This window comes from Pristiophorus japonicus, chromosome 3 (genome assembly GCF_044704955.1).
Source record: "Pristiophorus japonicus isolate sPriJap1 chromosome 3, sPriJap1.hap1, whole genome shotgun sequence".
Lineage (NCBI taxonomy): Eukaryota > Metazoa > Chordata > Chondrichthyes > Pristiophoridae > Pristiophorus > Pristiophorus japonicus.
The window spans coordinates 7,123,453-7,145,640 of NC_091979.1; the positions used below are offsets into that span (position 1 = coordinate 7,123,453).

At 54.5% G+C, this 22,188-nt stretch overlaps 1 protein-coding gene across 1 annotated transcript in view; it reads right to left on the bottom strand.

Annotated features, from left to right (window-relative positions):
• Positions 1 to 22,188, bottom strand: part of LOC139260446 (unconventional myosin-X-like) — a 204,319-nt gene that overhangs the window by 95,617 nt on the left and 86,514 nt on the right. The window contains exons 15-19 of the mRNA XM_070877008.1: positions 20,570 to 20,662; positions 19,965 to 20,033; positions 14,774 to 14,856; positions 4,626 to 4,734; positions 3,533 to 3,613 (exon numbers count right to left, since the gene is read on the bottom strand). Coding sequence (XP_070733109.1) covers positions 3,533 to 3,613; positions 4,626 to 4,734; positions 14,774 to 14,856; positions 19,965 to 20,033; positions 20,570 to 20,662 — 435 coding nt within the window. The remainder of the gene's footprint in view (positions 1 to 3,532; positions 3,614 to 4,625; positions 4,735 to 14,773; positions 14,857 to 19,964; positions 20,034 to 20,569; positions 20,663 to 22,188) is intronic.

Genomic DNA, 22,188 nt, shown 5'->3' on the forward strand with positions numbered 1-22,188 from the left:
GGGGGGAGGGGGCAGTACGGGAGGGGGGAGGGGACAGTACGTGAGGGGGGAGGGGGCAGTACAGGAGGGGGGAGGGGACAGTACGGGAGGGGGGAGGGGCAGTATGGGAGGGAGGAGGGGACAGTAGGGGAGGGGGCAGTACGGGAGGGGGGAGGGGGCAGTATGGGAGGGGGAGGGGACAGTACGGGAGGGGGAGGGGGCAGTACGGGAGGGAGGAGGGGACAGTACGGGAGGGGACAGTACGGGAGGGGGAGGGGACACTACGGGAGGGGATAGTACGGGAGGGGGCAGTACGGGAGGGAGGAGGGGGCAGTACGGGAGGGGACAGTACGGAAGGGGGGAGGGGACACTACGGGAGGGGATAGTACGGGAGGGGGCAGTACGGGGGGGGGAGGGGGGCAGTATGGGAGGGGCAGTACGAGAGGGGGAGGGGGCAGTACAGGAGGGGAGGGGACAGTACGGGAGGGGGAGGGGGCAGTACGGGAGGGGGAGGGATAGTACGGGTGGGGGAGGGGACAGTACGGGAGGGGAGGGGGTAGTACGGGAGAGGGCAGTACGGGAGGGGGAGGGGATAGTACGGGTGGGGGGAGGGGGACAGTATGGGAGGTGGCAGTACGGGAGGGGATAGTACGGGAGGGGGGAGGGGACAGTACGGGAGGGGGCAGTACGGGAGGGGATAGTACGGGAGGGGGGAGGGGACAGTACGGGAGGGGAGGGGGCAGTACGGGAGAGGGAGGGGGCAGTACGGGAGGGGGCAGTACGGAAGGGGGGAGTGGACAGTACGGGAGGGGGAGGGTGAGGGGGCAGTATGGGAGGGGGAGGGGGCAGTACGGGAGGGGGCAGTACGGGAGGGGGAGGGGGCAGTACGGGAGGGGGAGGGTGAGGGGGCAGTATGGGAGGGGGAGGGGGCAGTACGGGAGGGGGCAGTACGGGAGGGAGGAGGGGACAGTACGGGAGGGAGGAGGGGACAGTACGGGAGGGGGGGAGGGGGCAGTACGGGAGGGAGGAGGGGACAGTACGGGAGGGGGCAGTACGGGAGGGGGGAGGGACACTACGGGAGGAGGCAGTACGGGAGGGGACAGTACGGGAGGGGGAGGGGGCAGTACAGGAGGGGGGAGGGGACAGTACGGGAGGGGGGAGGGGGCAGTACGGGAGGGAGGAGGGGACAGTACGGGAGGGAGGAGTACGGGAGGGGACAGTACGGGAGGGGGAGGGGACACTACGTGAGGGAGGAGTACAGGAGGGGACAGTACGGGAGGGAGGAGGGGACAGTACGGGAGGGTGGAGGGGGCAGTACGGGAGGAGGAGTACGGGAGGGGACAGTACGGGAGGGGGGAGGGGGACACTACGGGAGGGGGCAGTACGGGAGGGGACAGTATGGGAGGGGGAGGGGGCAGTACAGGAGGGGGGAGGGGACAGTACGGGAGGGGGGAGGGGGCAGTACGGGAGGGGGGAGGGGACAGTACGTGAGGGGGGAGGGGGCAGTACAAGAGGGGGGAGGGACAGTACGGGAGGGGGGAGGGGCAGTATGGGAGGGAGGAGGGGACAGTAGGGAGGGGCAGTACGGGAGGGGGGAGGGGGCAGTATGGGAGGGGGAGGGGACAGTACGGGGAGGGGGGAGGGGGCAGTACGGGAGGGAGGAGGGGACAGTACGGGAGGGGACAGTACGGGAGGGGGGAGGGGACACTACGGGAGGGGATAGTACGGGAGGGGGCAGTACGGGAGGGAGGAGGGGGCAGTACGGGAGGGGACAGTACGGAAGGGGGGAGGGGACACTACGGGAGGGGATAGTACGGGAGGGGGCAGTACGGGAGGGGGAGGGGGCAGTATGGGAGGGGCAGTACGAGAGGGGGAGGGGGCAGTACAGGAGGGGGAGGGGACAGTACGGGAGGGGGAGGGGGCAGTACGGGAGGGGGAGGGGATAGTACGGGTGGGGGGAGGGGACGGGGAGGGGGTAGTACGGGAGAGGGCAGTACGGGAGGGGAGGGGATAGTACGGGGTGGGGGAGAGGACAGTATGGGAGGTGGCAGTACGGGAGGGGATAGTACGGGAGGGGGGAGGGGACAGTACGGGAGGAGGAGGGGGGCAGTACGGGAGAGGGAGGGGGCAGTACGGGAGGGGCAGTACGGAAGGGGCAGTACGGAAGGGAGGGCAGTAACGGGGAGGGGAGAGGGGCAGTACGGGAGGGGGAGGGGGCAGACGAGGGGCAGTACGAGGGGGAGGGGGCAGTACGGGGAGGGAGGGGGCAGTACGGGAGGGGGCAGTACGGGAGGGGGAGGGGACAGTACGGGAGGGGGAGGGGCAGTACGGGAGGGGATAGTACGGGGAGGGAGCGGGGGCAGTACGGGAGGGGGCAGTACGGAGGGGAGGGGCAGTACGGGAGGAGAGGGGCAGTACGGGAGGGGAGGGGCAGTACGGGAGGGGGCAGTACGGGAGGGGAGGGGGCAGTACGGGGAGGGGGCAGTACGGGAGGGGAGGGACAGTACGGGAAGGAGGGGGACAGTACGGGAGGGGGAGGGGGCAGTACGGGAGGGGCAGTACGGGAGGGGGAGGGGGACAGTACGGGAGGGGGGAGGGGGAGGGGCAGTACGGGAGGGGATAGTACGGGAGGGGGGAGGGGGCAGTACGGGGAGGGGAGGGGGCAGTACGGGAGGGGATAGTACGGGTGGGGGAGGGGGCAGTACGGGAGGGGCAGTACGGGAGGGAGGGGAGGGGAGGGGGCAGTACGGGAGGGGGCAGTACGGAGGGGGAGGGGCAGTACGGGAGGGGGCAGTACGGGAGGGGAGGGGACAGTACGGGAGGGGGGAGGGGACAGTACGGGAGGGGGAGGGGGCAGTACGGGAGGGGATAGTACGGGAGGGGAGAGTACGGGAGGGGATAGTACGGGAGGGGGAGGGGATTGTATGGGAGGGGGAGGGAATAGTACGGGAGGGGGGAGGGGACAGTACGGGAGGGGGAGGGGATAGTACGGGGAGGGGGAGGGGATAGTACGGGGAGGGGGGAGGGGATAGTACGGGAGGGGGGAGGGGGCAGTACGGGAGGGGACAATGTAAGATCACCCCGCAGTACCGACTGATGCTCAGCACTGCATGTCCCAATAAGCTGGGGCCCATTTACCACTGTGGCCGTGATCTCCTGCTATAACTCCCCCTGGACCCCCCCTGTACCTCCCCCTGGACCCCCCCTGTAACTCCCCCTGGACTCTCCTGTATCTCCCCCTAGACCCCCCAGTATCTCCCCCTGGACCCCACTGTATCTCCCCCTGTATCTCCCCCTAGACCCCCCCGTACCTCCCCCTAGACCCTCCTGTACCTCCCCCTAGAACCCCCCCCCACCCCATTATCTCACCCTAAAACCCCCCTGTACCTCCCCCTAGACCCCCCGTTACCCTCCCCTAGAACCCCCCCCACCCCGTTACCTCCCCTAGACCCCCCCGTACCACCCCTAGACCCCCCCATACCTCCCCCTAGACCCTCCTGGGCTGCCCAGATCCCACTCTGGACCCCCGCGGTTTCCATGACGTTTGTCTCACCTTCTGCATGTTGGGTTTGATGCAGCGAATGAAGAACGGATTCGACGAGCTAAGTGTCCCCATGAGCGAGTGCAGAGAATCCTAGAGGGAATCAAATCAATGCAGCAGTGAGGAGAGAGCCGCGCCCCTCACCCCCTCAACTCGCCCCCTCCCCATACTCACCCCATCCCCACCCACTACCCCCATCCCCTCCCCTATCCATCTCCCCCACCCCTCCCCATCCCCTTCGCTCCCCCACCCCCTCCCCATGCTCACCCTGTCCCCACCCCCTACCCCCAACCCCTTCCCTTTCCCAACCCCCATCCCTCTTCCAACCCCCACCCCTCCCCATCCCCTTCCCTCCCCCACCCTCTCTCCCACCTCCATCCCAACCTCATCCCCTCCCCATGCCCTCCCCCAACCCCTTCTCACCCCTCCCCCACCCTCTCCCCCACCCCCCACCCTCTCCCAACACTCACCCCCTCCCCATCCCTCACCCCAATCCCCATCCCTCTCCCCAACCCTCACCCCCTCCCCATCCCTCTCACCCACCCCCAACCCCTCACCCATCCCCTCCCCATGCTCACCCAGTCCCCACCCCCCACCCCCATCCCCTCCCTTCCCCCTTTTCCACCCCTTCCACTGTCTTCACTACCCACCGTCATCCCCTTTCCCACATTACCCTCGCCCGCACTACCCTGCCCTCACCCCCACTCCCCACCCTTGCCCCCCACCCTCTAACCCAGCCCCACCTTTGCCCCCACCTCCACCTTTGCCCACAACACCACCCTCGCCCCTTCCCAACCTCAACCTCGCCCTCACCCCCACCCACCCCCTCGATCAGGGCTCGGGGGATCGGAGGGTCTAGGCTCAGGGGGATCGGGGGGGGGTTTGGGCTCGGGGGGATCGGGGTCGCGGCTCGGGGGTGTTGGGGGTCTGGGCTCTGGGGTTCAGGGATCGGGGGGGGGGGGGGGGGTCAGGGCTCTGGGATTGGGGGGTCAGAGCCCGGGGGTTGGAGGGTCAGGGCTCGGAGGGTCAGGGCTCAGGGGGTCAGGGATCGGGGGGTCGGGGGTCAGGAATCGGGGGGTTGGGGGTCAGCACAGCAGAGACTTACCCGGAACTGGGAGCTGACGGTTGGTTTCCTTCGCTGTGTTCCCAGCTTCATGGTGTCGTCCCCATTGCGGCTGCAAACCCGCTCGAATAAATCATAGATGAAGTCCAGTCTGAACCAGAACAACCCAGGTATAAGGGGAAGTGCAGGCCCGAGAGCGACGGCAGCAGTGAGAGACAGAGCAAAAAAAACACCAAATAAAATCAAGGAGGGACTTCACAGGACAGCAGGTAGGTGACTGGTTGGTGAGTATTACTGTTGTCTTTTCTTCTCTCTAAGTTAGGGCAGAGGGGTATACTAAAAACTTTAGTTAATAATCTGATAAATAGATGCATGGCAAGGCAGCTCAGTCCCGTGCATTGTGGGAAGTCCTGGACGCTTCTCGTGGCCTGGACGATCGCATGTGCGGGGAAGCGTCACCAGCTAGAGCAGCTCACGCTCCGGGTTACGGGGCTTGAGCGGCGGCTGGAGTCACCGCAGTGCACCCGCGTGGCTGAGAGCTTCGTGGACAGCATATTTCAGGAGGTGGTCACCCCGCAGCTGAAGCGTGTGCAGGTAGAGAGGGAATGGGTGGCTGCCAGATAGACAAGGAGGACCAGGCAGGTAGGGCAGGAGTCCCCCGAGTCCATCTCGCTCGCCAACCAGTTTTCAGTTCTGGATATTGGTGAGGGCAAAGGTTCCTCCAAGGAGTGCAGCCAGAGCCAAGTCTCCGCTGCACAGGGCGGGCGGAAGAAAAGTGGAAAAGCAATAATGGGAGGGGATTCGGTAGTTATGGGAGCAGACAGGCAATTCTACGGCCACAGACGTGACTCCAAGATGGTATGTTGCCTCCCTGGTACCGGGGTCAAGGATGTCACTGAGTGGCTGCAGGACATTCTGAGTGGGGGAGGGTGAACTGCCAGAGGTCGAGATCCATAGAAACGTAGAAAATAGGTGCAGGAGTAGGCCATTCGGCCCTTCGAGCCTGCACCACCATTCAATAAGATCATGGCTGATCATTCACCTCACTACCCCTTTCCTGCTTTCTCCCCAGACCCCTTGATCCCTTTAGCCATAAGGGCCATTTCTAACTCCCTCTTGAATATATCTAACGAACTAGCATCAACAACTCTCTGCAATAGAGAATTCCACAGGTTAACAACTCTCTGAGTGAAGAAGTTTCTCTCATCTCAGTCCTAAATGGCTTACCCCTTATCCTTAGACTGTGACCCCTGGTTCTGGACTTCCCCAACATCAGGAACATTCTTCCTGCATCTAACCTGTCCAGTACCGTCAGAATTTTATATGTTTCTATGAGATCCCCTCTCATCCTTCTAAACGCTAGTGAATACAGGCCCAGTTGATCCAGTCTCTCCTCATGTGTCAGTCCTGCCATCCCGGGAATCAGTCTGGTGAACCTTCGCTGCACTACCTCAATAGCAAGAACATCCTTCCTCAGATTAGGAGACCAAAACTGAACACAATATTCCAGGTGAGGCCTCACCAAGGCCCTGTACAACTGCAGTAAGACCTCCCTGCTCCTATACTCAAATCCCCTAACTATGAAGGCCAACATGCCATTTGCCTTCTTCACCGCCTGCTGTACCTCTGTACCTGCATGCCAACTTTCAATAACTGATCATGCAACTTCAGTACCCCATTCCTGCTTTCTCTCCATACCCCTTGATCCTTTTAGCTGTAAGGGCCACATCTAACTCCCTTTTGAATATATCCAACAAACTGGCCTCAACAACTTTCTGTGGTAGAGAATTCCACAGGTTCACCACTCTCTGAGTGAAGAAGTTTCTCTTCATCTCGGTCTTAAATGGCTTACCCCTTATCCTTAGACTGTGACTCCTGGTTCTGGACTTCCCCAACATTGGGAACATTCTTCCTGCATCTAACCTGTCCAATCCCGTCAGAATTGTATATGTTTCTATGAGGTCCCCTCTCATTCTTCTAAATTTCAGTGAATACAGACCTGGTCGATCCAGTCTTTCTTCATATGTCAGTCCTGCCATCCCGGGAATCAGTCTGGTGAACCTTCGCTGCACTCCCTCAATAACAAGAATGTCCTTCCTCAGATTAGGAGACCAAAACTGTACACAATACTCAAGGTGTGGCCTCACCAAAGCCCTGTACAACTGCAGTAAGACCTCCATGCTCCGATACTCATATCCTCTCGCTATGAAGGCCAGCATGCCATTTGCCTTCATCACCGCCTGCTGTCGCTGCATCATCATCATCATCATCATCATCATAGGCAGTCCCTCGGAATCGAGGAAGACTTGCTTCCACTCCTAAAGTAAGTTCTTTGGTGGCTGAACAGTCCAATACGAGAATCACAGACCCTGTCACAGGTGGGACAGACACTCGTTGAGGGAAGGGGTTTGCCGCTGCCTGCGCTTGACCTCTTCACGCTCTTTGCGTTGAGACTCGAAAGAACTCAACGCCCTCCCGGATGTACTTTCTCCACCTCAGGCGGTCTTCGGCTAGGGTCTCCCAGGTGTCAGTGGTGAGGTCGCACTTTACCAGGGAGGTTTTGAGGGTGTCCTTGTAACGCTTCCGCTGCCCATCTTTGGCTCGTTTACCATGAAGGAGCTCCGCATAAAGCATTTGCTTCGGGAGTCTCGTGTCTGGCATGCGAAATATGTGGCCTGCCCAGCGAAGCTGATCGAGCGTGGTCAGTGCTTCAATACTGGGGATGTTAGCCTGGACGAGGACACTGATGTTGGTGTGCCTGTCCTCCCAGGGGATTTGCAGGATCTTGCGGAGACATATCTCCAGCGACTTGAGGTGCCTTCCATACGTTGTCCATGCCTCTGAGCCATACAGGAGAGCGGGTATTACTACAGCCCTGTAGACCATGAGCTTGGTGGTAGATTTGAGGGTCTGGTCTTCAAACACTCTTTTCTTCAGACGGCCGAAGGCTGCACTGGTGCACTGGAGGGGGTGTTGAATCTCCGCATCAATGTCTGCCTTTGTTGATAAGAGGCTCCCGAGGTATGGGAAATGGTCCACGTTGTCCAGGGCCGCGCCGTGGATCTTGATGATTGGAGGGCAGTGCTGTGTGGCGAGGACAGGCTGGTGGAGGACCTTCATCTTACAGGTGTTAAGCGTAAGGCCCATGCTTTCATATGTCTCAGTGACTACATTGAGTATATCCTGGAGTTCAGCCTCAGAATGTGCGCAGACGCAGGCATCGTCCGCGTACTGTAGCTCAACGACAGAGGTGGGGGTGATCTTGGACCTGGCCTGGAGGCGGCGGAGATTAAACAGCTTCCCACTGGTTCTGTAATTTAGTTCCACTCCAGTGGGGAGCTTGTTGACTGTGTGGTGGAGCATGGCGGCGAGGAAGATTGAGAAGAGGGTTGAAGCGATGACGCAGTCCTGTTTGACCCCGGTCCGGACGTGAATTGGGTCTATAATGGATCCGCTGGTGAGGATCACAGCCTGCATGTCGTCGTGAAGCAGGCGAAGGATGTTGACAAACTTTTGGGGCATCCAAAACGAAGGAGGACGCTCCATAGACCCTCACAGTTGACAGTGTAAGATCGAAGAAGGCCATATACAAGGGCTGGTGTTGCTCCCTTCATTTTTCCTGCAGCTGTCGCGCTGCAAAGATCATGTCCATTGTGCCTCATAGGGAACGAAATCCGCACTGTGATTCCAGCAGGAGCTCCTCGGCCACAGAAAGAAGACGGTTGAGGAGGACTCTCGCGGCAACCTTCCCAGTAGCTGATAGCAGTGAGATTCCCCTATAGTTGCCGCAGTCGGACTTGTCCCCTTTTAAAAAAATGGTCACAATCACTGCATCTCTGAGATCTCCCGGCATGCTCTCCTCCCTACAGATGAGAGAGATGAGGTCATGTATCCACGCCAACAGTGCCTCTCCGCCATACTTTAGCGCCTCAGCAGTGATTCCATCCGCACCCGTAGTCTTGTTATTCTTGAGCTGTTTTATGGCTTTGCCTACCTCGTGCAAAGTTGGGGTTTCACTGAGTTGGTGACGGGTCGCATGCTGCGAGATGGAGTCGAGAACCCTCGAGTCAAAGGCAGAGTCTTGATTGAGGAGATCTTCAAAGTGCTCCTTCCAGCGGGTCCTGACAGCCTCGGTATCCTTGATGGGTGTTTCCCCGCTCTTGGCCAGGAGTGGGGTGGGGCCTGCAATGAAGAATCCTCGCATATCTTGGCTGTCGACCAGTTGTTGTATCTCCTGTGCTTTCTCCATCCACCACCTGTTCTTTAGGTCCCGGGTTTTTTGTTGGACCTGAGCCTTGAGCCGTCTATAATGTTGTTTTGCAGCTCCCGAGTTGGGTTGTTGCTTGAGGCTCAGAAATGCATTGCGCTTGCGATCTATTAGTTCTTCGATCTCCTGATCATTTTTCATCAAACCAGTCCTGATGTTTTCTGGTTGAGTGACCAAGTATCTCTTCACTAGTTATAGAGGCCTGGAGGGCAGACCAAGCGCTGTGGGCATTCAGCATCTCAGGGTCATCAAGGCACGCCAGATTGGCTGTGAGGCGCTGACTGTATAGGGCTCTCTTAGCTGGGTCTCTCAGTGCCCCGGCATTAACTTTTTTGCGGCACTGCTTCTGCTGTCCCCTCTGCTTTGGGGCTATGTTAATGTTGATGATGGATCAGATTAGGCGCTGGTCCGTCCAGCAATCGTCAGCTCCTGTCATGGCACAGGTGATGCGCACATCCTTACGATCCCTGGCTCGGACGATGACAAAGTCGAGCAGGTGCCAGTGTTTGGAGCGAGGGTGTTACCTCGATGCCTTGTATTGTCCCTCTGGCGGAACAGGGTGTTGGTGATGAGGAGTTTATGTTCTAGACATTTTGTCAGGAGTAGGGTACCGCTGGAGTTGGCTTTCCCTACCCGCTCTCTGCCAATCACGCCTCACCAGAGGGCTGTGTCTTTGCCGACCCTGGCATTAAAGTCACCCAGGAGGATCAATTTGTCGCCCATGGGGACTCGGGACAAGGATGTGCAAAGTTAAAGCACATGGGATTAGAGGTGTTGTGCTGACGTGGATTGAGAACTGGTTGGCAGAAAGGACGCAAAGAGTAGGAGTAAATGGGTACTTTTCAGAATGGCAGGCAGTGACTAGTGGGGTACCGCAAGGTTCTGTGCTGGGGTCCCAGCTGTTTACACTGTACATTAATGATTTAGACGAGGGGATTAAATGTAGTATCTCCAAATTTGCGGATGACACTAAGTTGGGTGGCAGTGTGAGCTGCGAGGCTGCAGAGTGACTTGGATAGGTTAGGTGAGTGGGCAAATGCATGGCAGATGAACTATAATGTGGATAAATGTGAGGTTATCCACCTTGGTGGTAAAAACAGAGAGACAGACTATTATCTGAATGGTGACAGATTGGGAAAAGGGGAGATGCAACGAGATCTGGGTGTCATGGTTCATTCATTATTGAAAGTTGGCATGCAGGTACAGCAGGCGGTGAAGAAGGCAAATGGTATGTTGGCCTTCATAGCTAGGAGCAGGGAGATCTTACTGCAGTTGTACAGGGCCTTGGTGAGGCCTCACCTGGAATATTATGTTCAGTTTTAGTCTCCTAATCTGAGGAAGGACGTTCTTGCTATTGAGGGAGTGCAGCGAAGTTTCACCAGACTGATTCCCGGGATGGCAGGACTGACACATGAGGAGAGACTGGATCAACTGGGCCTTTAGAAGGATGAGAGGGGATCTCATAGAAACTTATGATTCTGACGGGACTGAACAGGTTAGATGCGGGAAGAATGTTCCCGATGATGGGGAAGTCCAGAATCAGGGGACACAGTCTTAGAATAAGGGGTAGGCCATTTAGGACTGAGATGAGGAGAAACTTCTTCACTCAGAGAGTTGTTAACCTGTGGAATTCCCTACCGCAGAGAGTTGTTGATGCCAGTTCATTAGATATATTCAAGAGGGAGTTAGATATGGCCCTTACGGTTAAAGAGATCAAGGGGTATAGAGAGAAAGCAGGAAAGGGCTACTGAGGGAATGATCAGCCATGATCTTATTGAATGGTGGTGCAGGCTCGAGGGCCGAATGGCCTACTCTTGCACCTATTTTCTATGTTTCTAAATCATTAATGTATATTGTAAATAGCTGGTGTCCCAACACTGAACCTTGCGGTACCCCACTAGTTACTGCCTGCCATTCTGAAAGGGACCCGTTTATTCCTACGTTTTGCTTCCTGTCTGCCAACCAGTTCTCTATCCATGCCAATACATTACCCCCAATATCATGTGCTTTAATTTTGCACACTAATCTCTTGTGTGGGATCTTGTCAAAAGCCTTTTGAAAGTCCAAATACATCACATCTACTGGTTCTTCCTTGTCCATTCTACTAGTTACATCCTCAAAAAATTCTAGAAGATTTGTCAAGCATGATTTCCCTTTCATAAATCCATGCTGACTTGGACTGATCCTGTCACTGCTTTCCAAATGCGCTGCTATTACATCTTTAATAATTGATTCCAACATTTTCCCCACTACCGATGTCAGGCTAACTGGTCTATAGTTCCCTGTTTTCTCTCTCCCTCCTTTTTTAAAAAGTGGGGTTACATTAGCTACCCTCCAATCCATAGGAACTGATCCAGAGTCGATAGAATGTTGGAAAATGACCACCAATGCATCCACTATTTCTAGGGCTGTTTCCTTAAGTACTCTGGGATGCAGATGATCAGGCCCTGGGGATTTATCGTCTTTCAATCCCATCAATTTCGCTTACCCAATTTCCTGACTAATAAGGATTTCCTTCAGTTCCTCCTTCTCGCTAGTCCCTCGGTTCCCTAGTATTTCTGGAAGGTTATTTGTGTCTTCCTTAGTGAAGACAGAACCAAAGTATTTGTTCAATTGATCTGCCATTTCTTTGTTCCCCATTATAAATTCACCTGATTCTGATTGCAAGGGACCTACACTTGTCATTGTCATCCATATCGGGACCAATGATATAGGTATCATGCAGGTAGAGTTTAGGGAGCTAGGAAAGAGATTAAAAAGCAGGACCTCAAAGGTAGTAATATCCAGATTACTCCCGGTGCCATGAGCTAGTGAGTACAGAAATAGGAGGATAGAGCAGATGAATGCGTAGTTGGAGAGATGGTGCAGGAGGGAGGGCTTTAGATTCCTGAGGCATTGGAATCGTTTCTGGGGGAGATGGGACTTGTACAAGCCGGACGGGTTGCACCTCAACAGCGCCGGGACCAATATCCTCACTGGGGGTGCTGGAGGGTTTGCTAGTGTTGTTGGGGAAGGTTTAAACTAGCTTGGCAGGGGGATGGAAACTTGAGCTTAGATTCAGAAGGTAGAGAAGCAAAGCTGGAATTGGGCAGCAGAAAATTAGTAAGCGAGTTTGAAAGGCAGAAGAAACAAAGGCTAGAAAATAGACAACAAGGGAGTTTGGCAGTGCTAAATGGTATATACTTCAATACAAGGAGTATAAGCAACAAGGCAGATGAGTTGAGAGCACAGATAGACAGTTGGGAGTATGATATTATAGCGATTACTGAGACATGGCTGAAAGAGGGGCAGGTATGGCAGCTCAACATTCCTAGTTACAGGGTTTTCAGACGGGATAGAGAGGGGTTAAAAAAAGGAGGGGGGGGGGAGTTTGCAGTACTGATTAAAGAAACAATTACAGCTGTGAGGAGGGGTCATCAATATGTTAGAGGGGTCATCAAACAGGCTATATGGGTTGAGCTGAAGAATTAAAAAGGGGCGATCACACTGCTTGGCGTGTACTATAAACCCCAAACTTTCAGAGAGAGATAGAAGAGCAAATATGTAGGCAAATTTCTGAGAAGTGCAAAAACAATAGGGCAGTAATAGTAAGGGATTTCAACTACCCTAATATTAACTGGGATAGAATTAATGTAAAAGGTGTAGAGGGTGTAGAATTCTTAACATGCATTCGGGAGAACTTTTTTAGCCAGTACGTAGCAAGCCGAACAAGAGAGGAGGAGGTTCTGGGACTTAAGCTGGGCAGGTGGAAGAGGTATCAGTGGGAGAGCAAATGGAAGGGCAGGGAGGTTATGCTTGAACTGTATATCATCATCACAGACAGTCCCTCGAAATCGAGGAAGACTTGCTTCCACTCTAAAAGTGAGTTCTTAGGTAACTGAACAGTCCAATACAGAAATTACAGTCTCTGTCACAGGTGGGGCAGACAGTGGTTGAAGGAAAGGGTGGATGGGGAGTCTGGTTTGCCCCATGCTCCTTCCGCTGCCTGCGCTTGCTTTCTGCATGCTCACGGCAACGAGACTCGAGGTGCTCAGCGCCCTCCCGGATGTTCTTCCTCCACTTAGGGCGGTCTTTGGCCAGGGACTCCCAGGTGCCAATGGGGATGTTGCATTTTATCAAGGAGGCTTTGAGGGTGTCCTTGAAACGTTTCCTCTGCCCACCTGGGGCTCGTTTGCCGTGTCGGAGTTCCGAGTAGAGCGCTTGCTTTGAGAGTCTTGTATCAGGCATGCGAACAATGTGGCCCACCCAACGGAGCTGGTTAGCTAGTTAGGCCACAGCTAGAGTACTGCGTGCAGTTTTGGTCACCACATAACAGGAACGATGTGATTGCACTAGAGAGGGTACAGAGGAGATTTATGAGGATGTTGCCTGGACTGAAGAAATTTAGCTATGAGGAAAGATTGGATAGGCTGGGGTTTTTTTCTTTGGAACTGGGGAGGTTGAGGGGAAACCAAATTGATGTGTATAAAATTATGAGGGGCCTAGATAAAGTGGATAGGAAGGACCTATTTCTCTTAGCAGAGAGGTCAACAACCATAAATTTAAACTAGTTGGTAGGAGGTTTCGAGGGAATTCCAGGAAAAATGTTTTCACCCAGAGAATGGTGGGGGCCTGGAAAAAAGATACATCATTTAAAAAGATACTTAATGTGCACATAACCTACAGGGCTATGGACCAAGAGCTGGAAAATGGGATTAGGCTGGATAGCTCTTTGTTGGCTGGCACAGACACGATGGGCCGAATGGCCTCCTTCTGCACTGTAACGTTCTATGATTCCAATGATCTATAACCCACAACACTGAGCATTAAACGGTGAAAAACATTTCAACTTATCAAGAACTTTTCTCTCTCTCTCACAGACAAGTTTGGAGGCAAGCTCCCCACGTTCAGGGTTCAGATGCAGACAGCGACACAGATGGAGATACATACAGACACAGACAGACGCAGACGCAGACACAGACAGACGCAGACATAGACAGAGGCACACACAGACAGAGGCACACACAGACAGACAGAAACAGAGAAACACAGACACAGACAGAGGCACACACAGACAGAAACAGAGAAACACAGACAAAGGCACACAGACAGAAACAGAGAAACACAGACACAGACAGACGCAGACACAGACAGATGCAGACGATCACAGACAGAGACAGACGCAGACACAGATTGACGCAGGCCTGGTTAGACCACAGCTGGAGCACTGTGAGCCGTTCTGGGCACCACACCTTCGGGAGGATATATTGGCCTTGGAGGGAGTGCAGCGTACATTTACCAAAATGACGCCTGGACTTCAAGGGTTAAGTTACAAGGAAAGATTACACAAATTAGGATTGAAATCCCTGGAATTTAGAAGGTCAAGGGATGATCTGATCAAAGTTTTCAGGATATTAAGGGGAACAGGTAGGGTAGATAGAGAGAAACTATTTCTGCTGGTTGGGGATTCTCGGACTAGAGGGCATAGTCTAAACATTAGAGCCAGACCTTTCAGGAGTTAAATTAGGAAACACTTCTACACACAAAGGGTGGGAGAAGTTTGGAACTCTCTCCTGCAAACGGCAATTGATGCTGGGTCAATTGTTAATTTTAAATCGGAGATTGATAGATTTCTGTTAACCAAAGGTATTAAGGAATATGAGCGAAGGCAGATATGTGGAGTTAGGTCCCAGATCTGCCACAATCTCATTTAATGGCAGAACAGGCTCGAGGGGCTGAATGGCCTGCTCCTGTTCCAATGTTCCTATGCGCACACAGACACAGACACACAGATACAGACAGACGCAGACACACACGCAGACACAGACAGAGTCACAAAGAGATGCAGACACACACAGAGACACATAGACAAGATGCAGACATGCACAGATACACAGAGACGCAGACATACACAGACGCAGACAAACATAGAGACAACTCTCACCTGCTGTCCTTTAAAAGGTTCAGAATATCATCTCTAAAAGTGTCTCTGTTTTTGTTGAGAAATCCACGTACATCGTACATGACCTTGAACAAGAAACGGAGCGTGAGGGGGGGTCACAGAGCGTGGGGGGGGGGTTCACAGAGCGTGAGGGGGGGGGTTCACAGAGCGTGGGGGGGGGGGTCACAGAGCGTGGGGGGGGGGGTCACAGAGCGTGGGGGGGGGGTCACAGAGCGTGAGGGGGGGGGTTCACAGAGCGTGGGGGGGGGGTCACAGAGCGTGAGGGGGGGGGTTCACAGAGCGTGGGGGGGGGGTCACAGAGCGTGAGGGGGGGGGTTCACAGAGCGTGGGGGGGGGGGTTCACAGAGCGTGGGGGAGGGTCACAGAGCGTGGGGGAGGGTCACAGAGCGTGGGGGAGGGTCACAGAGCGTGGGGGGGGGGGGTTCACAGAGCGTGGGGGAGGGTCACAGAGCGTGGGGGAGGGTCACAGAGCGTGGGGGGGGGGTTCACAGAGCGTGAGGGAGAGTCACAGAGCGTGGGGGGGGGGGGTTCACAGAGCGTGAGGGGGGGGGGGTCACAGAGCGTGGGGGGGGGGTTCACAGAGCGTGAGGGGGGGGGTTCACAGAGCGTGGGGGGGGGGGTTCACAGAGCGTGGGGGGGGGGTTCACAGAGCGTGGGGGGGGGGGGTCACAGAGCGTGGGGGGGGGGTTCACAGAGCGTGGGGGGGGGGGGTCACAGAGCGTGGGGGGGGGGTTCACAGAGCGTGGGGGGGGGGGTTCACAGAGCGTGAGGGGGGGGGTTCACAGAGCGTGGGGGGGGGGTTCACAGAGCGTGGGGGGGGGGGGGTCACAGAGCGTGGGGGGGGGGGGTTCACAGAGCGTGAGGGGGGGGGTTCACAGAGCGTGGGGGGGGGGGTCACAGAGCGTGGGGGGGGGGGTTCACAGAGCGTGGGGGGGGGGGGGTCACAGAGCGTGGGGGGGGGGGGTCACAGAGCGTGGGGGGGGGGGTTCACAGAGCGTGGGGGGGGGGGTCACAGAGCGTGGGGGGGGGGGTTCACAGAGCGTGAGGGGGGGGGTTCACAGAGCGTGGGGGGGGGGGGTCACAGAGCGTGGGGGGGGGGTTCACAGAGCGTGAGGGGGGGGGTTCACAGAGCGTGAGGGGGGGGGGTTCACAGAGCGTGGGGGGGGGGGGTTCACAGAGCGTGGGGGGGGGGTTACACGCCATGAGGGGGGGGGTCACAGAGCCTGAAGGAGGGTCACAGAGCGTGGGGGAGGTCACAGAGTGTGAGGGGGCGTGGGGTTGTTCTGGTCCCAAGGGAGGGGCTGCAACACGCTGATCCGTGTGATACCGACACCGTGTGATACCGAGACCGTGTGATACCGAGATCGTGTGATACCGAGGTCGTGTGATACCGAGACCGTGTGATACCGAGACCGTGTGATACCGAGATCGTGTGATACCGAGGTCGTGTGATACTGAGACCGTGTGATACTGAGATCGTGTGATACCGAGATCGTGTGATACCGAGATCGTGTGATACCGAGGTCGTGTGATACCGAGACCGTGTGATACCGAGATCGTGTGATACCGAGATCGTGTGATACCGAGGTCGTGTGATACTGAGACCGTGTGATACCGAGATCGTGTGATACCGAGATCGTGTGATACCGACACCGTGCGATACTGAGAGTGTGATACCGAGGTCGTGTGATACTGAGGTCGTGTGATACTGAGGTCGTGTGATACCGAGATCGTGTGATACCGAGATCGTGTGATACCGACACCGTGTGATACTGAGACCGTGTGATACTGAGACCGTGTGATACTGAGATCGTGTGATACCGAGATCGTGTGATACTGAGACCGTGTGATACCGAGATCGTGTGATACTGAGACCGTGTGATACCGAGATCGTGTGATACCGAGGTCGTGTGATACCGAGGTCGTGCGATACTGAGACCGTGTGATACCGAGATCGTGTGATACCGAGATCGTGTGATACCGAGATCGTGTGATACTGAGACCGTGTGATACCGAGATCGTGTGATACTGAGACCGTGTGATACTGAGATCGTGTGATACCGAGATCGTGTGATACCGAGATCGTGTGATACTGAGATCGTGTGATACTGAGATCGTGTGATACCGAGATCGTGTGATACCGAGATCGTGTGATACTGAGACCGTGTGATACCGAGATCGTGTGATACCGAGATCGTGTGATACCGAGATCGTGTGATACCGAGATCGTGTGATACCGAGATCGTGTGATACCGAGATCGTGTGATACCGACACCGTGTGATACTGAGAGTGTGATACTGAGACCGTGTGATACTGAGACCGTGTGATACCGAGACCGTGTGATACCGAGATCGTGTGATACCGAGACCGTGTGATACTGAGAGTGTGATACTGAGACCGTGTGATACTGAGAGTGTGATACTGAGACCGTGTGATACTGAGACCGTGTGACACCGAGATCGTGTGATACTGACACCGTGTGATACTGAGAGTGTGATACTGAGACCGTGCGATACTGAGACCGTGCGATACTGAGACCGTGTGATACCGAGACCGTTTGATACTGAGACCGTGCGATACTGAGACCGTGTGATACCGAGATCGTGTGATACCGAGATCGTGTGATACCGAGATCGTGTGATACCGAGATCGTGTGATACCGACACCGTGTGATACTGAGAGTGTGATACTGAGACCGTGTGATACTGAGACCGTGTGATACCGAGACCGTGTGATACCGAGATCGTGTGATACCGAGACCGTGTGATACTGAGAGTGTGATACTGAGACCGTGTGATACTGAGAGTGTGATACTGAGACCGTGTGATACTGAGACCGTGTGACACCGAGATCGTGTGATACTGACACCGTGTGATACTGAGAGTGTGATACTGAGACCGTGCGATACTGAGACCGTGCGATACTGAGACCGTGTGATACCGAGACCGTTTGATACTGAGACCGTGCGATACTGAGACCGTGTGATACCGAGACCGTGTGATACTGAGACCGTGCGATACCGAGATCGTGCGATACTGACACCGTGTGATACTGAAAGTGTGATACTGAGACCGTGTGATACTGAGACCGTGTGATACCGAGGTCGTGTGATACTGAGACCGTGCGATACTGAGCCCGTGTGATACCGAGATCGTGTGATACCGAGATCGTGTGATACCGAGATCGTGTGATACCGAGATCGTGTGATACTGAGACCGTGTGATGCTGACACCGTGCGATACCGAGATCGTGCGATACTGACACCGTGTGATACTGAGAGTGTGATACTGAGACCGTGTGATACTGAGACCGTGTGATACCGAGATCGTGCGATACTGACACCGTGTGATACTGAGACCGTGTGATACCGAGATCGTGCGATACTGACACCGTGTGATACCGAGATCGTGCGATACTGACACCGTGTGATACCGAGACCGTGTGATACTGAGACCGTGTGATACCGAGACCGTGTGATACTGAGACCGTGTGATACCGAGATCGTGCGATACTGACACCGTGTGATACCGAGACCATGTGATACTGACACCGTGTGATACCGAGACCGTGTGATACTGAGACAGTGTGATACCGAGACCGTGTGATACCGAGACCGTGTGATACTGAGACCGTGTGATACCGAGATCGTGCGATACTGACACCGTGTGATACCGAGACCGTGTGATACCGAGATCGTGCGATACTGATACCGTGTGATACTGAAAGTGTGATACTGAGACCGTGTGATACTGAGACCGTGTGATACCGAGGTCGTGTGATACTGAGACCGTGCGATACTGAGCCCGTGTGATACCGAGATCGTGTGATACCGAGATCGTGTGATACCGAGATCGTGTGATACTGAGACCGTGTGATGCTGACACCGTGCGATACCGAGATCGTGCGATACTGACACCGTGTGATACTGAGAGTGTGATACTGAGACCGTGTGATACTGAGACCGTGTGATACCGAGATCGTGCGATACTGACACCGTGTGATACTGAGACCGTGTGATACCGAGATCGTGCGATACTGACACCGTGTGATACCGAGACCGTGTGATACTGAGACCGTGTGATACTGAGACCGTGTGATACCGAGATCGTGCGATACTGACACCGTGTGATATTGAGAGTGTGATACTGAGACCGTGTGATACTGAGAGTGTGATACTGAGACTGTGTGATACCGAGACCGTGCGATACTGAGACCGTGCGATACTGAGACCGTGTGATACTGAGACCGTGCGATACTGAGACCGTGCGATACTGAGACCGTGTGATACTGACACCGTGTGATACTGACACCGTGTGATATTGAGAGTGTGATACTGAGACCGTGTGATACTGAGAGTGTGATACTGAGACTGTGTGATACCGAGACCGTGCGATACTGAGACCGTGCGATACTGAGACCGTGTGATACTGAGACCGTGCGATACTGAGACCGTGCGATACTGAGACCGCGTGATACTGACACCGTGTGATACTGACACCATGTGATACTGACACCGTACGATACTGAGACCGTGTGATACTGAGACCGTGCGATACTGACACCGTGTGATACTAAGACCGTGTGATACCGAGACCGTGTGATACCGACACCGTGTGATACTGAGACCGTGCGATACTGAGACCGTGCGATACTGAGACCGTGCGATACTGAGACCGTGCGATACTGACACCATGTGATACTGACACCGTACGATACTGAGACCGTGTGATACTGAGACCGTGCGATACTGAGACCGTGCGATACTGACACCGTGTGATACTGACACCATGTGATACTGACACCGTACGATACTGAGACCGTGTGATACTGAGACCGTGCGATACTGACACCGTGTGATACTGACACCATGTGATACTGACACCGTACGATACCGACACCGTGTGATACTGACACCGTGCGATACTGACACTGTGTCATACTGAGACCATGCGATACTGACACCGTGTGATACTGAGAGTGTGATACTGAGACCGTGTGATACTGACACCGTGTCATACTGAGACCATGTGATACTGAGACCGTATGATACTGAGACCTTGTGACACAGAGACCGTGTGATACTGACATCATGCGATACTGAGACCGTGTGATACTGACACCGTTTGATACTGAGACTGTGGGCTTTGTGATATTTGTGTTATTCAGACTCACCTCCCCAGCGTAATGTCTGATCCCAAACTGATGATCCGTTACCCGTGGCTTCACATAGAACGAGTTACTCTGTAAAACAGACCAGACGCTTCTTTAGGCTCGGGGAGAGCAATGGTGGAGAAGGAGTGAGAGGAGATGGAGAGAGTGAGGAGATGGAGACAGTGAGAAGGTGGAGAGTGCGGAGACGGAGAGAGGGAGGAGATAGAGAGAAGGATGAGATGGAGAGTGGGGAGATGCAGAGAGGGAAGAGATGGAGAGAGTGGGGAGATGCAGAGAGTGGGGAGATGGAGAGAGGGAGGAGATGGAGAGAGGGAGGAGACAGAGAGAGGGAGGAGCTGGAGAGAGTGGGGAGACGGAGAGAGGGAGGAGATGGAGAGAGGGAGGAGACAGAGAGAGGGAGGAGATGGAGAGATAGAGGAGCTGGAGAGAGGAGATGGAGAGAGGGAGGAGCTGGAGAGAGTGGGGAGACGGAGTGTGGGAGGAGATGGAGAGAGGGAGGAGACAGAGAGAGGGAGGAGACAGAGAGAGGGAGGAGACGGAGAGAGGGAGGAGCGCTATTCACCGCGTGCTCATGCTGGCCCCCGATCCCCCAGACTCTCACTCACCGTGTGCTGACTGTGCAGCTTCTCCAGCAGTGTGCTGTCAGTGCCCTTTGGAAAACGACTCTCCTCATTGATCAACGCGAGAAGACCCAGCTTCTAAAATAAATAGAGAGCCGGAGTAAGATACCTGTTAGATACAGAGTAAAGCTCCCTCTACACTGTCTATCAAACACTCCCAGGGCAGGTAGAGGGGGTTAGATACAGAGTAAAGCTCCCTCTACACTGTCCCATCAAACACTCCCAGGGCAGGTACAGGGGGTTAGATACAGAGTAAAGCTCCCTCTACACTGTCCCATCAAACACTCCCAGGGCAGGTACAGGGGGTTAGATACAGAGTAAAGCTCCCTCTACACTGTCCCATCAAACACTCCCAGGGCAGGTACAGCACGGGGTTAGATACAGAGTAAAGCTCCCTCTACACTGTCCATCAAACACTCCCAGGGCTGGTACAGGGGGTTAGATACAGAGTAAAACTCCCTCTACACTGTCCATCAAACACTCTCAGGACAGGCACATGGGGTTAGATACAGAGTAAAGCTCCCTCTACACTGTCCCATCAAACACTCCCAGGGCAGGTACAGCATGGGTGATGTTATGTATGTAAACATTACTAGCGTGTAAGACGTGCCACCAGGGGGCACACCTGTTGGAGACCCAAGGGTCACCTGCACACCCCGGGCAAGCAGGTATAAAAGGCAGTCTACCATGCTGCTTCTTCATTGTTCAGTCACATTAAAGAGACCAAGGTCACAACAGTTTGAGCTTACAGTATACAGTTTTGTGAAATTATTCTGAACATAACAATTGGCGACGAGTAACAGATCTCGAACTTTCACGCAGTTATTGCTGCCATTGGTAATCTTGAGAGATTTGTTGAAGGTGATGATTGGGAAGCCTTCGTTGAGCGTCTTGACTAGTACATTTATCGACCTTTAATCCCATCAATTTTCGTAACACAATTTGCTGACTAATAAGGATTTCCTTTAGTTCCTCCTACTCGCTAGACCCTCAGTCCCCTAATATTTCCGGAAGGTTATTTGTGTCTTCCTTAGTGGAGACAGAACCAAAGTATTTGTTCAATTGGCCTGCCATTTCTTTGTTCCTCATTATAAATTCACCTGATTCTGACTGTAAGGCACCTACATTTGTCTTCACTAATCTTTTTCTCTTCACATATCTATAGAAGCTTTTGCAGTCAGTTTTTATGTTCCCAACAAGCTTACTCTCATATTCTATTTTCCCCCTCCTAATTAAATCCTTTGTCCTCCTCTGCTGAATTCTACTAAATTTCTCCCAGTCCTCAGGTTTGCTGCTTTTTTTGGCCAATTTATATGCCTCTTCCTTGGATTTAACACTATCCTTAATTTCCCTTCTAAGCCACGGTTGAGCCATCTTCCCCGTTTTATTTTTACGCCAGACAGGGATGTACATTGTTGAAGTTCATCCATGTGATCTTTAAATGTCTGCCATTACCTATCCACCATCAACCCTTTAAGTATCATTCGCCAGTCTATCCTAACCAAATCACGTCTCATACTGTCGAAGTTACGTTTCTTTATGTTCAGGACTCTAGTCTCTGAATTAACTGTGTCACTCTCCATCTTAATGAAGAATTCTACCAT